The 20,705-nt window shown below is 36.3% G+C and overlaps 1 protein-coding gene across 4 annotated transcripts in view; it reads right to left on the reverse strand.

The window, feature by feature from the left end:
• Positions 1-271: 271 nt before the first annotated feature.
• DENND4C (DENN domain containing 4C) overlaps positions 272-20,705 on the reverse strand; it is a 70,702-nt gene continuing 50,268 nt past the window's right edge. For all 4 annotated transcript variants that reach the window (XM_058043383.1, XM_058043382.1, XM_058043384.1 and 1 more), the window contains 12 exons: positions 20,045-20,185; positions 17,607-18,742; positions 16,545-16,725; positions 14,782-14,891; positions 12,001-12,176; positions 10,806-10,988; positions 9,114-9,303; positions 7,887-8,132; positions 6,435-6,552; positions 4,579-4,732; positions 3,431-3,495; positions 272-2,686 (listed from right to left, as the gene is read on the reverse strand). In XM_058043383.1, the coding sequence (XP_057899366.1) occupies positions 2,550-2,686; positions 3,431-3,495; positions 4,579-4,732; positions 6,435-6,552; positions 7,887-8,132; positions 9,114-9,303; positions 10,806-10,988; positions 12,001-12,176; positions 14,782-14,891; positions 16,545-16,725; positions 17,607-18,742; positions 20,045-20,185 (2,837 nt within the window). In that variant the 3' untranslated portion in view covers positions 272-2,549. The remainder of the gene's footprint in view (positions 2,687-3,430; positions 3,496-4,578; positions 4,733-6,434; positions 6,553-7,886; positions 8,133-9,113; positions 9,304-10,805; positions 10,989-12,000; positions 12,177-14,781; positions 14,892-16,544; positions 16,726-17,606; positions 18,743-20,044; positions 20,186-20,705) is intronic.

Here is a 20,705-nt window from a genome sequence, read left to right on the forward strand (position 1 = left end):
ACTAGCTACTCTAGAACCTAAGCATTAAGAACTCACTATAGAAAGGAGAAGGTTTTCCTTTTTTTTATTCTATATTAAAGAATCAATTCCAATAGGCAGATTCAAGATTTCAAGTAGCTACATGCAGGACTTCTACCACTCTGAAATCCAGGTGCCTACACCAGGAATAGCAGTTAATTTGTAGTGTACAAAAATGCCAATATGCAAGAAGCAAATCAAAGCGAGTCCAATTCTGCAGCTGATTTTTTCTCCTCTGGCTTTACTTTTGTCGGGTTTTTTTTGTTTGTTTAGTGTATATAGCTGGGAAAGGTTGGACAATTAACACTAGACGTTGTGACACAATCTGCTTTGCTGTCTTTACAACACTACTCCCTTATTAGTCTATATTTTCAGCAACAGATGAGAAAGTTGTTTGGAAATGAAGATTACGTGTTTCCAGAAACTAGTTCATAACAATATTATTTACTATGTTTTAAAACTGTTTGGATGTCACGTATCTAAAACAGCACTCACTACACAGATTTTCCTTGTCATTTAATGAGTTGTGAGAATTTTAAAATTACTAAAGTGACTAAAACTTGATTACTTGCAAGTTGCATCACATAATCACATGGTTTGTCAATTTAATACTCAAAAATAATGGTCTTTGTGTAGCTGTCTGTTGAAAAATAATGCATAGAGTTACACAGAAAAATTTGCTGGCTTTGATTTGTAGAAATATCAATTTTTTTGGATCAATGCTTTAGATAGACTTGTACTTTAGAAGGATGGAACCATGTCAATTATGTAACTGGAGAAGAGAGGAAAAGATGAAGAATCAAGGGCTGTTCTTTAATTGTGATGTAGGTCAGACATCAGCAAGCAACTGTGCATAAACCCAAAGAATAAAAAAAAAATAATTATTGCGTGCTTTCTTGCCTTTAGTTGTTGAGAAAGCACAACAGTTTTATCAGGAGAGAATCTGTCCAGGTAATATCCCCATATTAACTTAGGATCAGCACTTTAGACAAAATACCAGGCATCAGTCTATGATGTAAATATATTTTGTCATGTATAGTGCAACTCCCTTGTTTTCACCTCATGAAAAAAAAGTTGGTTTTATTGTTTCATATAAAAAATTGTTCCAGACAGATCTTCATCCCTCATCATTTTGAAGAATGAAAAGTTTTAAAAGTAGTATCAAGTAAATACATTCATACCTAGATGCAATTAGTATTTTAAGCTATGCTCCTTTTACATGCTACAAATATATTTTTTTCTCTATGAATTATTCCATTGTCACGGCCATACCACTACCTTTCAGCAAAAACCTGGAATAAATCTTATCATATTCTTCAAGTAACAGAAACACTTACACTGTTGACCAGTATCCAGGCTTCCCTTGCCAAGACTACTACTACTGTAGTCTATTAAATATGTGAGGTGAGGAAGTGTCTTATCTACTAGAAGCAATACAAAAGATGGATACATCTTTTCAGATCATACACATAAGCACTTCATTTCTGCTAATATACACCTTGAAGACCACATTTATAAATACATCTTAATTGAAATATTGAATCTGGACTATCAGTGCAAAATAATTAACCCACAGGCTAGTACAAAACCAAGGGAGAGGGTGATAAAGAATTCAAGGAGGACACCTCTTAAACACACATGCAAATAGTATAAAGCATAATTTTTTTTTTCAGGCAGTATCTGTTGACAACTCTTGTGTGTATTCTAATACCATTTGAGCTTCCTACATAATTCTTAGAATGCCATCCATTTCTTGAGCTGCTTTGTGTAGAAAAGCTTATCCTCCTTTGGAGAAAGCAGCCAGTACATTTACAGAACCTTATAGTTTATCAGACAGAGAATACAGGAAAGTTGAGTGTAAGTCTCTGTTTTCTCACAGCTGTAGTTACACACTTTGAATAGGTCAGCAAAGGTAATTCAGAATACTGACTGGGACAAGAGTCAGGAGAAGGGTAGCAATTTAATGTACTGTCTGATAAAATTTAATGTGCTATCTGATGAAAGCAACTGCATTGCAGCTTCCAATCCAAGTTTTCAAATATTTACATTCATATAACCATACTACACATTAATAAAAGGACTCTTCTCTAGGTAAAGGTCATTTTAAAGAAGCATTGAGGAATCTGAGCCCTGGAAAAGTACTTCATTAAAATACACCAATATTGGTGGCCCTTAAGAAAGTCACCAACTATAGATTGCTGTTTCATCATCAGCCTTTTGAACAACTTGATAATATGGAGGAAAACTTTGAGGAAATTAAAGAATATATATAGGAGAAAAGTATATCAACCACTGAAATAAACCCATAATTTTAAAACATTTTGACAAATTTTACAATGTGCCCATGAGATGAATGAGAAGAATAAATGTTGCAGTTCAATGAAACTAATTTGACAAATTGCTCAATTAATATCTTTTGAGACTCAAAAGTGTATATGAGAGAGACTCAAAAGTGTCTATGTCACCATGCTCTTCGGTTTGTTCAGCTCTGCTTTTGTCTCTCCAAAGTACGGTGTGCGTCTTCCTTGTTTTTATATTAAAGGTGCTCCAAACCACTTCCTGCAACACTCAACCCTGCTGCTTGGTGGAGCATCTATTCTCTGCATCTTTTCAAGAATTTCCTCTGGTAGTTTTTTAAGTGCAAGTCTGTATTCACTATCAAAGACCTCTGAAATAGCAAAAGCACAATTGAGATTATTTAAGAAACACTGTACAAGGCACACTACTATTCCTATAAAATGCTTTTGGTGATTTTTATATAGTAACAAAATTATCTTCATTAACTAGATGCTGATTTTCTTTTTTTTTTTTTTTTTCAAAATGCACCTTCTCAGAAGACCTGAAAAGCATCCCCATAAGATGGCGTGGCACCACAACACACCACAGTGGATGCCCATTGCTTCTTTCCTGAAGTTCCATTTGCCTGTTCCCAGTGTAGTTCCCCTATCACATTCCATAAGGGAGTCACTTTGATTGTGTAGTACCAAATAGAAGACAGGATAGAAGAGATGAGTAGAGGGTGGGAAATCAGGTGTTTAGATAACAGGTCTTAGGTCTGCTTTCAGGCGCTAGGTCTGATATCAGGTTGCTAGGTCTGATATCAGGTGCTAGGTCTGATATGTGGGTCAGAGAAAAATGGACAAGACTGGAAACAAGCTTTCAGATATGAAGAATTACAATTTCAAGCTCTTCAAATACTCTTTGTTTAAAATAACTCATTACTGGTTTCAAACAAAGTCAAAATTAATGGTTCCATCTGAATTATATTTACATAAGAGCAACACCTAAAGACTGACAGTGCAGTTTTTCACTAAAACACAATTGAATCTTATACACACAATTGAATTTTATACACTAGCTTTCACATAAAATATCCACAGGGACTATGCATTTCACAGTATTTTTTACTTACCAATGTCAATGTTTTCTCTTCCAAGAGACACCAGAGACAGGAAAAGAATTTCCCTGTAAAAACTCCTAGGGGAATATTTTGAAGGCTGAGTTAATGAAAGCTTCAACTATCCTGTTTCCAAAGTCAATATTGAAGACTTCCATTATGTAGCTTCTACAACTGTTCTGTTAACCTTGCTTGTGAAAAAAGTGACCAATCTACATGACTACTAGCTTAAGGTTTTTTAATGCTTGAATTCTTTTACTTGATGCAGAAAGCCACATTACTCCCAAATCCTAGTAGTTACATTTTCTACAAAAAATTCCTTTGCCATAGAAATGCCTAATAAACAAAAAATATTAAATTAACCACTTTTTTATTATTAATTAATTTCTGCCTGACCATGAAGCAATGTGTGGGTATGGATTTCTTTCAGATCATCCATACTTTTGTTTTTTGTTTCAGAATGTCATAGTCAATCTCAGACACAGGTATCATTAAAAAATCAGATATTATTTTTTCCCCTTGTCAAAGTTATAAAGATGCTTCTCTGAGCAGAGCATTTTCTGTTTCTTTTTAGTAACTACAAAACACAGAAACAAAGATGACTTAGTATGACAAACTTCAAACACATCTTGTATTGACTGTAATTTACTTCAGAGTCTCTTCTTTTGTACAAAGCCTTCCTTGAACTGCAGCGCAGGTTACAAAATACAAGAATTATTTACACATCTCCCTCTCTTTGAGACTCACACTGCATCCACTTTTCATAGCCAATACTCCAGATTGCTAGAATTTCAGAAGATATAACTAGGGAGAATGTTCCACACACTGCAACAGGACACTTGTATTTATCAATTTGCTAGATCTGGAGCAACATCAAAATCTGTGTAATTCATACCTGCATTTTTCTCACTCATTGCAAAATGTCCATTTTTATTAAAGTATCACATTCATCCATTTGATCTGGATGAACTATGCATCTGCATATAGAGTGCATCTGTTCATAAAACAAAGGTGTAAAAAAAAAATACACATAGTTTTTGGTGGGCACAAATGAAACGGAATCTTCCCCAGAGGTCTTTATAAAATTATCACTATGAAATGTACACAGTCTGATCTTATTTAATTTTTAGTGGGGAAAAACTAAGAAGAGATTATACCCTCACCTCTGTCGTTTCACATCTGGCTTAACTTTCTGTAGGAGGAGGTTGATTGGCTTCATAACATCATTGTGTTGAATACTTAGTTTGATGCTCTCTAACAATGTGTTTGTTGCCCGCTGATCTTCTGCCAGTGTGGAGGGTTTCTTTTCAGAAGAATCTGCGAAGTGGAAATGTACAGACTATTACAGTAGTAAAGATTTTTTTTTTCCCTTTAATAAGCAGAAGTATTTCCAAAGGTGAGATACACATGGGGAACCTCTACTCAATCTAGAGAAATTTGTTATAATGGAAGGACCTTGTCTGCCTATAGTCTTCACTCTGAAGTAACTTTATCCAGAAGTTACAGGATGCATCAAGTATCCATGTGCAAGAGGTCCAACATGACAGAGAAATACATGAGACTGAAGAGTACCCAGCATCAGATGTTGCCTTGATGGTTTATTAGCTCTTTTATTTCTGTACTTAAAAATCAGGTTCACTGCAAGAAGATTATTGTTACACAAGGAAAAGAAACAGAAGCATCACTTTTCTTAGCAAGGAAACTTTTCTTATCAAAGCCCTTCCTGAAAGCCACCTACAATTAACTGATAACTTTGGGATATATATTGAAATAGAAAATGCACAGTCGAATCAAACAGGAAAGAAAATGACCAAGACATTTACCATCATGATTTGTCACTTAAAATGCCACATTCAGAATAACACTGAACTATTATTTTCTAGAAGACAGTGACTCATGAAGGAATAGTAAGTCCATGTACTGGCAAAGAAGTAAATTTACAGATTAGGCAGTGAGTACATGGTGTGTAAATGAATTGCAGACCAAGTCTAGTAATTTTCACTACATTGACATGATGTTTGCATCAAATTGACATATATGATACTTTACAAATGTAATTTTGTGTTTTCAGAATATTTTCTGACACTGCTGTATGGCCTGTCTATTTTTCTTCCACATCTCAAACAGGCCCTTTGCTCCTTTGTTTACATATATATACACATACATATACATATAAGCAATATAATACATATTTATATATGTAAACAATATATACATATTTGAAAACAATATATATACATATTTATGCATCTTCATTCATGGCTAGATGATTTGGGGATGCTTTTCATCTACTGTGGTTACACCAATATGCTTTGTAGAATCTGAGGGAAATAACAAATGTTGTTCTGTGCTCTTAACTGTAATTTTCTGATCAGTCTCTTTATTTTAAGGACATTTTTCAATAAACACCTTTTAATTCCTTAGAACCAAAATTAGCACATGACATAGTTTTTAGCATAGTTTTTAAAAGTTAAAAGATGGAATTAGAAGGTTTTCTGATTATCAGAAGTAAGGAAGTCCTTAAGTTCTTATAAACAGTCTGCCTGGTTTTATGCTAGATGAGGCTTTCTTCTATTTTACTTTTTGACAGTCAGGAGGGCTGCCAAATGTACCTTTAAAGGGACTGGTAATGTTTCATTCATTTACAGCAGCAAAAGATACTTTTTTGTAACTCAGCCTTCTTGTACATGCCTGCATAGCTATTACCAGATAATGCAGTGAAACTGAAGTGGAACTTAAGGCATTCAAATCAAGTGAGAGTTATTTAGCACCACGTCTACAACAATCAGCAATTCCTCTCCTCTTGTAAGTGTATGACAGGTAATGAGCAGATCAAACTTATTTTCACAACTAATTTGATACCCAGGCTATGTGAAGTACCTAAGGGATTGCATATGCTTCACATACTAAAAAAGATACTGCAGATTGATGGGTTGTATATGCTTCAGCCACTATAAACCAATCGTTTCTTTCCATAGTCTCTTCTTCCTCTGTTTTCTGTAGCATTTGTTTTACTTACTGAGATTTCTCCAAGATATATATAGGGGCTCCCCCGGCTCTTGGTGGAGGTTGATATTGTCCCACAGAAGATGGATGTATACAAGCTTGCTATCTTGAGCAAGAGATGTCAAAGGAAGCTAAAAACACATGAGGAAAGGGAATACATTTTAAAAACACCAGTACAGTGTTACGTTATTTAAAACTCCTGCCCTTTTACTATTTTTGTGAACAAAGCAGGTTAACTTTATTTAACTTGAATCTAACAAACAGGAGCAGATGTTGTCCTCTACAGTAAACTGCACTCAACCAGAGTAGTTATAAGTACTTCAGTATTTAATTATCTTTTATAGTTTATCCTAATGTATGAAGAGCATTTAGTTTTCTACAGGCATCTGAAGAAAATATTTTTCAGAATGTATCTGGAAATATCTTTTGTGCATCAGACACAGTACTTGATCTGTACTACTAATCAAACCATATTGCAATATTTTCTGACCTGATGAACATTTTGGTATGCATGTCTACGTATTGGCCTTCCCAAAAAGCAGAAAGAATCTTCATATGAATACAAATATGAACTATTTATTTCCATTAAAAATATATGGTGCTCAAAACAACACACATAATTATTTTATAAAATTAAGTGCCTCTGGAATTACTAATACAATAAGAATTATGAGGCAAGAAAAACTTCTCACTTAGTGTGTCTATTTACATAATAATTACATGATATTATGTCCCATCTTGCTGTTTTCCCTGTTAATGCATTGCAGTTTTCCAGGATGCTTTAGATTTCCTTAGTATTGTCTTCGACTTCTTTTCTTGGAAAATTTTTCTCAGTTCTAGGTGGGCGTTTTTTTGAAAATCAAGGGAAAGAATTTAAAGTTGAAATGTGTACAAGTATATAGGAAAATACTAATTTTTGGCATGCACCAGATACAAACACATATTTAATTTCAATTTGTACCTACTCATAAAAATGATATAGGTTTCAATCTACTCCTTTAAATTAGAAAGGCAAAATACTCAAAAGATATATCTATTCTACATTCTTTTGTTCTAGTCATGTAATAACGAAACTCGGAGTTTGAATAGCAGAACCTATTCTTGGAAGAGAAAAAAAAATACTGTCCAGTAACTTTAAAGATTATAAACTCAAGTGTGTAACTCACTCTGTGTACTGCAATATATTACAGTTTTTGAGGTCTTTGCAGACACATCTTGTTTCCTATTCTTCAATGAATCTCACTCTCTGGCTTTTCAGTAAAGACCATCTTGACTAGAATTTGAAGACTGTTTCACACATCTCACTTCAAGAATCCTTGTGGGAAACAAACTTATCTATTTGTATGATAAAAACCCAAGAACTCATATTCAGCTGTTCAGGAATTATTTAGGCAATTGTTTGGAACCCAGCTCCCAGTGTTGCTCACGGTAATACCCGTTGATCTAACACGAGGATGCCATTTACCTGCACTCCCTCATTGCAGTGCTCAGATGTCAGAATGAGTCCAGGTAAGTTGCTGGGCAGATCCAACCGTTGGAAATACCAGACTAGGTTCCAGAAGATTATGGGGTGTTGATTGATGAATTTAGATGTATGAATTACTTGCTCTCCCTCATTCTCCAAGAGTGATTCAAGCTCCTTACGCAGTACCAAAGGGCTCAAGTAGGGTACAGATACAGGGGCAGGGTTCTGTTGTTTTATTAAAGGATCCTAAAAACAGATTATGCACAAAAAAAATTTGGTTTGTTTTTTTGGTTTCATTTGTTTTGGGGTGGATTTTTGTTTGGTTGTTTATTGGGGGGGGGGGGTTGTTTGTTTTTGCTTTTGACTTTGTTTTTTACGAAACCAAAGAAGATTTTTCTTCCAGAAATACTTTCCAGGATTACTTGCCCTGAAAACTTCCATTGCAGAGCTTCTTTTGACATTTGGAAGAAGCTCTGGAGCTACTGAATGCACAATAACTCTAACAGCATCACCAGTTTTTACCGTTGGAGAGTTCTTAATTTTAAAGAACAATCACCTATGCTTTTCCTATTATGTGAGCAAGAAAAAAAAATGCTAATTTGTTAGAACTTTTTCCCAATTGTGCAGTTTTAAGCTATCTAAGCTGGTAGCCAGTACCAAGCCTGCAGCAGTGGAAAGTGAAGAGAAATGTCAGTAATTACATGAGCTGTGGAACTGAATCGTGACTTCACATGTTAAGGCAGTCTCTGGAAAATAACAAGTATCAAGAGAGAGGAGAAACACTTTTTTTCACAAGAAAGGCAGGAGTCTCAATACTGCCTCTCACCTTCTCCCATCCACTCCACAGGTAAGCCTAACAGAATATACAGTAGTATAAGTAAATGCACAGAAACAGAACCAACGTTCCATCTTGTCATGTGTTGCACTATTGTGTTTAGTCAGCTGTTGGCATTGCTTTACTACTGAACTTCCAGTTTTAGAAAGACAAAGACTAGCTTCATTCTGTTAGAGAGACCATTTCAAATCAAGTAGAACTGTTTGTTTGACAAAGTATTGGAAAGCAATTTTAGATTAACTGAATTAAGACTTTTTTCAGTTGTTAGAAGGTGAAAATATGCTTGGTCATTCCCATTCTGCAAATGGACAAGAATGCTACTAGTAGAATATTATTAAATTCATTGTTTTCAATATTCTTCTCTCAACTGCATATGCAGCTTCTAGACTTACCACAGCTTCCTGCAAACTGTTGGGAAGACTAACTGTTGAAATGCCATGAGACGGTCTCTGGGAGAGATCAATGTTTTGCAGAGGACCTCCCACACTGTGGCTCCGCGTCAAGGACACACCCCTTTTTGGAGGATTACTGGCATGTGTGGTAATGGTGGTGGGATCTGTAGTCTGTTCTTCTGCCAAATCACTGTGTGAATTTTAGAAGAAAATATGCTAATAGTTCAGCATTTCTATGGCAACAGGAAGGAAGCAGAGGAAGGCTGCCAAGATCCCAAACCAATTTTCTCTATTAATATGAAACTGTATTTTCCCAGTTAGTTCCATTGTTTAGGGAACACAGAACAAAATGCACCTCAGACCAGTATAAACATCCCTCCTGAAAAGCAGCTAGGTATAACTTGAGATATGCATTTGAAAGTACTGCAGTTCTGTACAGAAACTGTTGCTCTTGTATAACTTTACCTTGCTTAAAAAAAAAAACAAAACAAAAAAAGCAGTCCACAGTTTTGCCAATCTGTGAAGATTACCTCCTTTTGACTACACTCACCTTTACTTCCTCTCCCCTTTATGTCCTAAGTGTCATAAACAGAACAACAGTATAGCAGAAAGTAATTTAAAAATTGCGTGCCAAAGTAATAATAAAAAAATTGTGTCAAACTCATTGAGCAAGCTAATTTAAGTAAAGTCAGACTTTTAATATTTAATGCCGGCAATCAAGACATTTGCAGATCTGGGAATATTCGTTCGGTGCTCCTTTTAATTATAATGGATAAAATTACAGCTTCAACTACACTGCAGAGGAACAAAGTGAAACAGAAAGTGTCTGCTTCCAGATAATCTGTAGAGAGCAAAGAGATTATTTAGCGGTGACTTTTGGTTCTAAATTTCACTGTAGTTAAAAATACATTGTCACAATATAAAGATGTTAACATAAGCAGTACCACCTCGAATGTTTAGTGTATTAAGATTAACTACTATTGCATTGATTAAAGTTTTAGTTGTCTGACACAGGCATTAGCTCATTACTCTGAGGCACTAATACTCCAGAATTTCAAATTTGATGATTTAAAAAACACCCAAACAATTACAACAAAAGGTAACCATCCCAGCAAAAAGGTCACAATTCATTGCAGAATTATTTTAGTTCTTCCCTCATCCAACATGACACCTTCCCCTTAATGCTTTTTTTCATCAAACTGTTTCAAAAATGATATTATTTTTCAGAGTTTCAGTTTTACACAGGTTTTGTTTGACATAGAACACTCAGCACAAGTCTTGAGTGCTCCCAGAAATTTCTCTCAAGCAAAGTATTCCAGCAAATGGACTTATTTTTTCCCATAGTGCCTTATTGTTAAATCATACATACAAGGAAAGGAGGAGCAATGCTTGAATTTCTGTGTGAGTTTACAGGGTGATTGGGTTTTAACCACACTGAGCAGAGGTTTTACCTATTGATCAATAGCCCGTGGACATGAAGATTGTATCTCTAGAAGCTACTCACTTGATGGAATGAGCTTACTTCAAACTGATAAAAGCATGCTTTAAACATGCAGAAAGTGAGAAAGGAAAGAGATGATCATCAAGTTACAACTGTACTTCACCACATTTGGTATAAAAGCCAACCTTACCCCTATAAGTGTGGAAGTACTGATGCATTTCTGACAGAACTAACAATCTTGTTTTACCTACCCCTGCTCAGCTGCAGAGCTGGTTTCTTCAGCTATGGTGTGGCTGGACTGCAGGTGATCTGAAAAACTGATCAAGTCAGCAACAGCTGGACTGCTCAACAGTTTCTGCTCCAGAGGATCTGTGGTTAATGGAAGGGTGCCACTCTGTAAACTATCTCCTGAGGTACTTTGCTTCAGGAAAAAGCTGAAGTTACAACATGAATGGGAGGGAGAAAAATACAAAGGTAAAGATATAAGCATAAAATCATAAACTTATTATTTTCTACATTCACTTTTCAGAAGCAGCAAAAGAAGGAAGCACAACATTAAAAAGCTTGACAACACACCATAAATTTCATCCTGTTCCCAGCCCTGCAACTTATACAGTCAGAGTAAATTAACATATACAGAGATTTGATTTGCAAAAGAAGACATCCTACACTGGACATAAACCATTACAAGTGAACTTAGTTTGTCATGGCTTCAAATCAGCAATAGTGTATTAATAGGTGACACATCACTGAAAATGGTTGCTTACTGTAACATTACAGACTACATGATCATACACCGTTCTAAGCACATGACAACACAAATGTGTCTTGCTTTGCTAAGTCTCTGAAGTACATACTCTACAGTTAATACATATGTTCAATTTCTGCATTAGAGAACTAGTGGAACTTCTGTTTCATAGCAGACCAACCACTACAGTGAGAACTGGAACTTAATTTTAAGTTCCATTTTTCATAGTGCAACTAAAAGAGGTTAAAAACAGCAAGCAGAGAAGCTTGAACTGCAGAAACAATAAGGTAGAGCATCGGGAACCAAGTGTTCGTAACAAATTTGGTCTGGGAAAAATTCTTTGCTGACAGATTTAAAAACCTCTTCCTATGCTTTTATAAAGTCCATAGGCTTTGTTTTAACATCAAAACAAAATGAAAACTGACTTAAAGCTTCCATACAGTTACGCTTAAAAAGAAAATATGAAACAAAAAAGTAATAAAAAGGCAACCAGTTCTTTGGGTTTTAGCTGTTTAACAATGCAGCTCAATAGTTTACACTATTTATAATTTCATTCAGTGCAATCATGACCATCGAATAGGCAGTAACATTCTTGCTAACATCTAGATGGGGAAAGATATCAAAGATCCTCTTGTGAAAAAAATACAACCATGCACAGGTACAAAGACAGAAATTGAGTATTAGTAAAATGCACTGACCTTGCAGAGCCACGAAGGTCTTTAAATTCAACATTAAGCAAAGGTAGGAAGGTACTTTTACAAAAAGGGCAGGTAGTGTTCAGGTTTGAGTCATCTGCTGTCCACCCAGCCATGATTTCTTCATCATAAACCAAAGCATCACAAGCTCTACATTGAGAGCAGCTTGACATCAGGACCTAGAACAGCAAAGAATTAATATTATCAGGGCTCTTTTACAATTTTTATAGGCTTAGTACCCATGGAAGTTTAACAGGTACCAGAAGGCCAGTGGGGAGAAATGAGTTCATCACTTCTTTCCCACCATACTCAGAATTATCTCATCCACATTAACTTTTACCTATGAAATAAAGATATAAGTAATTTATTTCTGACATGGAAAAAGCATCACCCCAAAAGGCCACTAATTTAGCATTTGCAATTGCTTGCTTCTATGAAGACTTCAGCATATACAAATTGTTTTGAATTGTATAAGTAAATGCATGTTTACTTATCCAAAACAGCAAAGAAATCCCACAAAACCAATCAAACACAGAAGAAACCTTTATAATAGTGTGGTGTGTCGACCCTGGCTGGATGCCAGGCACTCACCAAAGCCACTCTAGCAATCTACCTATTTAAGTGAACAGGAGAAGAAAAATATGACAAAAGGCTTGTGAGTCACAATAGGGACAAGGAGATCATTCATCAATTACTGTCACAATAAGGAAAACTAGGGGAAATGAATTTAATTTTCTACCAATTAAAAGTTCAAGTAGGTTAATGAGAAATTATCTCAAATTTTAAAACACGTTCCTGCTACCCCTCCCTTCTTCCCAGGCTTCACTTTAATTTCTGACTTCTCCACCTTCTTCTTTGAAATGGCACATGGAAATGGAGAAAGGGGATTGTAGTCAATTCATCCCCTGTTTTTCTGACACTCCTCACATTCTTTCCCTGCTCCAGCATGGGGTTCCTCCCACAGGACATAGTCCTAACACAAACTTCTCCAGGGTAAGCCCTTCCCATGGGCTTCAGCTCCTTACTAGTTGCTCCAGCATGGATCTCCTGCAGGGTCACAAGCCCTGCTCCAGCCTGGGCTCCTCTCCCCACGAGGTCAAGGTGCTGCCAGGAGCACTGGCTCCTGTCTATAGGGTTAGCTTCCTTTGGGCACCCACCTGCTCCAGCACGGCGCAGACGGCTGCAGGCGCACAGCTGTCTCGCTGTGGTCTGCACCACAGGCTGCAGGGAATCTCTGCCCTGGGCTTGGAGCACCTCCTATTCCTCCTTCTGCACTGACCTGGGTATCTGCAGAGGGATTTCCTGTCTCGTGTTTTCACTCCTCTCCTGCAGTTGCTGTTACACAGCATTCTTTTCCCCTTCTCAAACACAATATGCCAGCGTTGCTGCCACTGTCACTGCCTTGGCCAGTGGGGAGTCCAGTCTGGAGCTGGCTGGCATTGGCTCTGTCAGACACGGGGGAAAGTTCTGGCAGCTCTTCTGCTACCCAATCCTTGCCATGCAAACCCAGCACAAGTGGAAAATCAGAATGTTGTGTCCTTACCTAATAGAAGTCTCACCACTAAGGTAGACGGATAACTGGAGAAAAATGGTAAAATTAATCCTGGACTAACTGGAGAATGGACTATATACCTTACTCTATCCTTTTACTACATTGTTTCAGTCAGAGGGCCCCCAAAAACCAGCCTCAAACACAGCTTCCAATAAATTTTACAGCTAATAGATATTCATTTTAATGAATTTTTTTACTTTGCTATACCCTTTATATAACACAGTGCAGAAGCTTGACAAGCCTAGATGTCCAGAACACTGAACATAAATGAAAATGACACAGGATCTAGCAAAATAACTGCAGCTGAAAGAAAAGCAACCAAGGTAAATGCAGTGATCATTGCCTATGTATCTGAAATCTGAATGTATCTACAGGTAATAACTGAAATAGAGAACCATACTAAAACACAATTTAATTTGGCTGGGATAGAGTTAATTTTCTTGTGAGAATTCTCTGTAGTCCAGTGTTTCAGTCTTGTAACCAGCTCCATGTTAATTGACAACACTCCAATACTTTAGTTATTGCTGCATAGGGCTTTGTAGATCATCATGGACTTTTTTCATTATGTGCACAACTCAGCCAGCAGGCTGTGACAGGACACAGACAGGACACCTGGCCTCAGCTGACCAAATGACACTGTGTAACATCAAGTTCAGAGATAAAACCCTGTGTTTTCCAAGGTAGCTCTTCCTTGAGGTGTCAGGGTGCTGACTGATCTCTGCATTATTATTTTCTTTTGATTGTGTCTCCCTGTTTTTTATTTTTCCCCCATAATTCATGTATTACATTGTCTTTATCTCAACTCTCAAGCTTTTTTCTTTTGCCCTTTCAATTCTGTCCTCCATTTAAAGGGGATTAAGCAAATACGTGTGTGAGGGCTGCTGTCAACTCATCACAATTATTTAGTAACACAGTTTTCATAAGTAAAATAAAATCTAAAAGACCACAAAAACTCCTGTTTCACCTCTAACTTCTCATTCATTTCAAGTTTTGACCCTTCTCTCAACAACTTTTTCTCTATATATATGATGGACGCATAGAAGTATTTCAGACACTCTTCTTTTTTAAAGCTGCTGTCACACTGCAAGCTACAAGTATTAAGCATTTCTGCAGTAGAAACCAGGAAAAAAATGTTTTGAAAAAAACCAACCACAATGCAACTAAATAGGTAGTCAATGCATACAGTACCATTCTCTAATTATAGCTTTCATCTATGAGTTTATTAATCTTACCTCCATTGCATAGTTCTGGAAAATGCTGGATAAACTAGTATTATGTGAAGAGCTGTGCTCTGATTTCTCAGAATCTAGAAGTTTCATACTTTTTGGGAATGAAACTTCACCTGTACAAAAAGAGTAATTTGAGTTTTGTTTTCAAGCAAAGAAAAATTAATCCATTCCCAAAAAAAATAACTTCTGTTAAACCAAGGCAAGAAAATTGTTCCAAAAGATCTCCAAAGATATGAGTATCTCACTGACATTACAATTACAATATAGATAATGTTCACGATTAACATTTCTATGTTATTATTCTAATAATAGTATCACATTAATAATTAATATATCACAGATTAGTAAAAGAAAAACACAAAGAAAAAATAGACTGGTAAAGAGCAGTAAGATTGCTCAATGTATATTGACCAACTATAAAAAGTTGACTAGCCATGATTTCTTGAATAATACATCCATATGCAAACAGTAAATGTAAGGACAGCACCAGGTGAGGCGTATGATACCAAAAATGCCATTACTACACATAGATTTTCCACTTTTAACACTGCACTAAACCAAATATTTTTTTATTGGTAATGCTAGATTTTATGATTATGAACCTTGTCCAGGACAAGGGGAAAAGGAGTTGGAATACATTCACTAGAAGGAAATGGATGGGATCACTCCTAGAAGGCAAAATTATCAGAATTATTTTTTTACAAGCCCAAATTTTTCTCAAGAAAAGAAATCACCGCCAGTATCCTCTCATCATAAAGAAGTCTCCTGTGTTTTTACAGCTCAAGATTATGTTTGTGAACAAATTTTGCATATCCTGTTGACTGCCACTCTTTATAGTTAGCTCTAATAACCCTCCTAACTAACTGGAACTAGAAGACATCTTGTCAAGATTTTGTGATATGGGGGCACTTTATCTCCACTATGCAAGACAGTTCTTCCTCTCTTGATATTTCTCTCTCTCTGTAAAGCAGACAGCTTTACCATATTTGCATCACTGAAGTATTGTATTACAAAGAGACCTAAACCAACCCCACAGCAGGTTCAGAAACACATCTTTTTTCTCAAAATAAGAATCAAATCTACCTGTATTAAATCTGAACTGAAAATTACTAGATTTATTTTTCCAGTTTTACATCTGGCAGAGAGGAGGGAAGGGAGGTTTGCAACAGGCTCACAGTCATGAACTATTTACCTACATAAGTTCAAATCAAGTATGTATCCAACAGTTCCTATTCCATGGTAAAGATGGATAATTTTAGCATGTATTGCTTTAGGTTTTTTTGTGGGCCTGAACTACAGGGTTGTTTTGTTGATTTGGTTTTGGTGGGTTTGCTTCTTTCCTCCCTCAAATGATCTGTCTCTGGTTAGTTATGAAACTATTTGCAGTTGCCAAACTGCTCAGCTTTTCTGTACTAATATTTCACTATTAATACTTTCATGAGTTTACATGAATGAGCAGGTGTTTCTTGCTATAACTAGCTAGTAATCTTCCTATCACATACACAGGAAGTATTTTATGGTTAAACTCCTGCATATTGTATCAGCTTTTTATACATTCAACAAAGAGAGAAGCATTAGCTACTTGCTACTGCAAGAGAATAGTATAGAATGGAAGTAAAAACTTGCTTGTAATATTCTAAAGGGCTTGAAATATTTTCACATTAACATAGCTTCCATTGTTTTGAGTGATTTCATACACAACAGTTTTCCCTGATTGTTGTATTATAATCAAATTATCAGAGGAAAATACAACCAAATAATCTCACCTGCACTGTAATGCTGTCTTCCTACATCTCCACCACTGCTGCTACTACCAAGACTAGTAGTGCTTTGTGCAAGCTCATTTGTAAGTAGGCCTGAGACTCCAGTTCTTGATGACAGATTGTCTCCTAAAATACTATCTTCAAAGCCCACAGGGAAGTTATAGTCTGGTCGATGGCTTTCTTCCTTTAATGCAAGAAGAAAAAGTAGCATTTTTGAGTACCTCCACTTCCATTTTTATCCTAAAGAATAAATAATTAAACTAGCAGATTAAGATAAATCTCATTGTAACAAAAATTACCAGATGTAAGATTAAACTTTGTAGCCTCAAAAAGATACTGGACAAAGCAGGAGGATATTGAAAAACTGACAAACTGAGTGACAAAACAATAGTGATATAAATTTATTCATTACAGACAGGAAAAATGATGCAGACACATCATTTGAAGGCACAATAACAAGACATCACAAAAAAAAGAGGAAGTTACAATATTAATCTCTCTATATGTTCTTTCATTCTTGTCATTAGTATGTGAAATGTTTTACTCTGAAAAACACTCTGTTAGTCACAGAAGACCCATAACACTTAGTTTCCAAATTCCTGATAAGTAAATTTACTAGATCTCAGGCTGTACCTTATTACTTTCAACTTTGACCCTCACCAATCTGACTTCTTTGGTTTGTAATTTATTTTCACAACCTAGTTTTCTAAAGTAAGACAGGGCAATATGGCATCGTTTAAGGTGACATAAATTTGTACTTTCCAGGGTTTCTTGGTTTGGTTTCTTTACATATAAATAAAAAGATTAATAAAGAAATGGGAGATTTTTGTTGAGAACAAAAAGCTAAAACTTACTGCATTGAGACCATCTAATTTCCTTTTGTCTGAAAGGTGAGAGTTTTTTAATGGCAAGGAAAAACACCATAGATAAAGTGTAGTTTTATTAACTAATAAAAGTCAATACTTAATTAAAAAGTAAAAAACACCTAGAGAAGCAATCTTCTGGACATAGAAGTTAGCCCTCTAACTTTGCGTCCCCGAACTTTTCATACTGAAAAACACTTACCTCATCATCTGAGTAACTATACGCTGATGTTACCACTCCCCACATCTTACTGGCCACATTGGCAGCCTGCTTCATGCCTGATTTCAAAACATCAATTTTTGGTCCAGACAGTATATTGTCTAACTTCAGACTGGATAAAGTTGTTACGACAGTTCCCAGTGAGCCATGCGGGGAAGAACGAGCCAGTCCTGTCAAAGATGATGACCGCTCCTTTTGAACTTGTGGGTGAGTTTGTTGCTTTGATCGTACAGTGAATGTTTTGGATCTGCAGACAGAAGGACTTCTTCGACTTTCATAACACTTGGAGGACGGCAGGATGGGATCCAAGGGCAGGCTTGACCTTCGTTCTTGGGAGTGACCAAGTGTACCAGAAGCTTCTGCTTCCTTATCTGGCTTGTGCAGTTCCATGCTGGGAAACTTACTACCCAAGGGGTTCTTCAAATTCATATAGCTCTCTATTTCATCTGCCAAATTACGTGCTGCAACTGGTGACATCAACTTTTCCCCAGATTCTGGATAACCTGGTTGTATGCTGTCAGTAGCTAGCAAAGACAGAGGGTCCAAGCCTACTTCAACATCTTCCCTTTCAATAGGCTTAACCACTCCATAAAAGCTATTTCTTTTAGCAGTTGCATCTTTGGATTCAGGTTTCTGGTCTTTAAACTCAGCTGATTGCTCAAGATTTATGTCTTCCACTGTAGTCATGTTTCCATCTCGTCCATTCTCAAGATCCTCCTGTTCTTCCCCAGGTTCTTCCAGCACTGGTGAAGACTTATGTTCTAGGTCCCAATCACTCTGAGTCACATCACTCCAAGTGCCACTCATGTCAGAAACCTGCTGGTCAGTGATATTTTCAAAGCTGTGGAATTTAGGTGAAGTTTTGGTCCCAGATAAAGCTGCTGTTAAGATCTTGGCATCTGCTCCCATCATTATTGCTATTTCTTTAGAATGCAAGTCCAAGCTGCCTTTTTTCAGCAGCATTCCAGCTCTGCTTTCACTACTGAAACTGCAGCTTCTCTCTGAAAACAGCTTTTGTCTCTTCTGTCTTTTTTCACTTGTCTTCTTAGGAGAAACATCACCAAAGACTGAATCTTCAACTAAATCCTGAGTTATGAACAGTGGGCTAGAAACTGTTTCTGAAAGAGAAAATGCATTAATAATATGGTATCCATAGCCACCAAAAATGCTTATTTCCTGAAACCATGTGAAATCTCCTTAATCTCCTTACAAAGAGAAGACTGGGAGTACTACATTTCCAATATATCCATTCAGAAGTTACACTAGCATGAACACGTTATTTCACTGCAAAGACATCCTGCATATCAAAAGCCACCTACTCTTTGGAATCAAAGCTGCTTATGGCTTCTACGTTCTTTCCCTGTGCCAACACCCAGAGAGTAAGTACTACATCCATGAACTAAAGGAAACTACAATTTTAAATAAAAGTTACTCTGGTTGGTTTTGGTTCCCCCCCCACAAGAGCTACATTCAAGATTTAAACACCAAACACCATAGTTCATTCTGGTTCTGAAAAAAACTATAATGTGTGTCTGGTCAATACAGATGCATTATTTGATTTATGACACAGATGTATATTTAGAAAATACTAATTAAGTTTAGCATGTCGAAGCCATAAACAAATCTTATAAATGTTCCTATTTCCTATGGATAATTTGGAATATTTGCTACCTAGATAGTTGTGTTAGCAAAGTAAAAATCTTCATAAGTATGGAAATTCTACTATATTAGGACCTCAAGAGAAGACGTGTTGCACCACATCCACCTGCTGGAGAATGTTTGAGTCTCACATAAATGCTGCTTCTTAGCTAGACATGTGTTCTCATAATTGCCAAAATGTTCCAACAAACTTCTTACCTGCAACTCTATTCTGTGCTATCAAGCTACACTGAAGCTGGACTACCTTATCTTAGTAAAAAACGGACAGAAAGGCAGAAAAAAAAAATTGATCCCCAAGATTTGGCTTTTATATATCCATAAATCTTCTTCATCACAAATCTTGAGATAAGTAAATAAATTTTGTATTGCACAAAGACAACATACATTGTTCCTGCATTACAGAATGGCAATGTAAGCTGCAGGAATACAGACAGACTTGTCCAAGATCAGCAAGGTTTAGATGACAAAATCAAGACTGGACACACTATTTCTCTTTGTTTCCTACTGTATTACTGAAACACTCTCAGTGCAAGGCAGGTAAAATCTTGATTTCAGTCTACAGAACAGTGATTTTCAACCTTAGAATCTAGAGGTTCCTTCTATGTTACCTGCACAGGGTAATGGTGGAAAGCAAACATTGTGCAAGACATCTGCACCTTGAAAGAAGTTCTATTTATTTTCATAATATGAAACAGATTGCAAAACACTACAGCACAACAAGATCAGGACTTTAGCAAGCTCTGTTTCACCCAGTGACTTACCATCACTGCCCTTCCTTCCATTGCTATCAAAAATGCCTGATGGAACTTTCACAATACTGTTACCCCAAGCAGGTGGATCCGCTGGACTCGGAGTTTCTATATTCAGCTGTTGCTTTTCATAAGATTTTTCTGTACAAATCTCTGCAAGAAAGAGAATGTGAACATTAGGAGATAGATAGATAGATAGATAGATAGATAGATAGATAGATAGATAGATAGATAGATAGATATGGATATATAAAGTTAAGATTTAACTTAGTAATTATTTGCACTGGTACATAAAATATAAACTCCAACTGTCATCTTATGTAATAACAAACTAAAGGATCAGTCCTACTAGGTACTGAGCATTTCCTGGAAGCAATACTCAGAAAGGTTGCCAGCATTATGCAGAGAGTGCTTAGCTGTTCACAAGGTTATAGCATTTGCCAATTTCTCCCCATGGTATTTTTTCAACTAACCAAAGCATAATAAGAACAGCAGTTCACAGATTTTCATGCAGGGCAATTTGTTTAATGAGAGCTTTAAAAGCCCTAACTCACATAATGGATCTCAGAACTCAGATATGAAACAAATTCAGTAAGGAAAACAACAAAATACAGAAAAACTAAGGGCAAAATTTGAACAGAAGACAGGAGATGACCCTAAGGCTGTCTATAGC

The sequence above is a fragment of the Melospiza georgiana genome, chromosome Z (genome assembly GCF_028018845.1).
Source record: "Melospiza georgiana isolate bMelGeo1 chromosome Z, bMelGeo1.pri, whole genome shotgun sequence".
Classification (NCBI taxonomy): domain Eukaryota; kingdom Metazoa; phylum Chordata; class Aves; order Passeriformes; family Passerellidae; genus Melospiza; species Melospiza georgiana.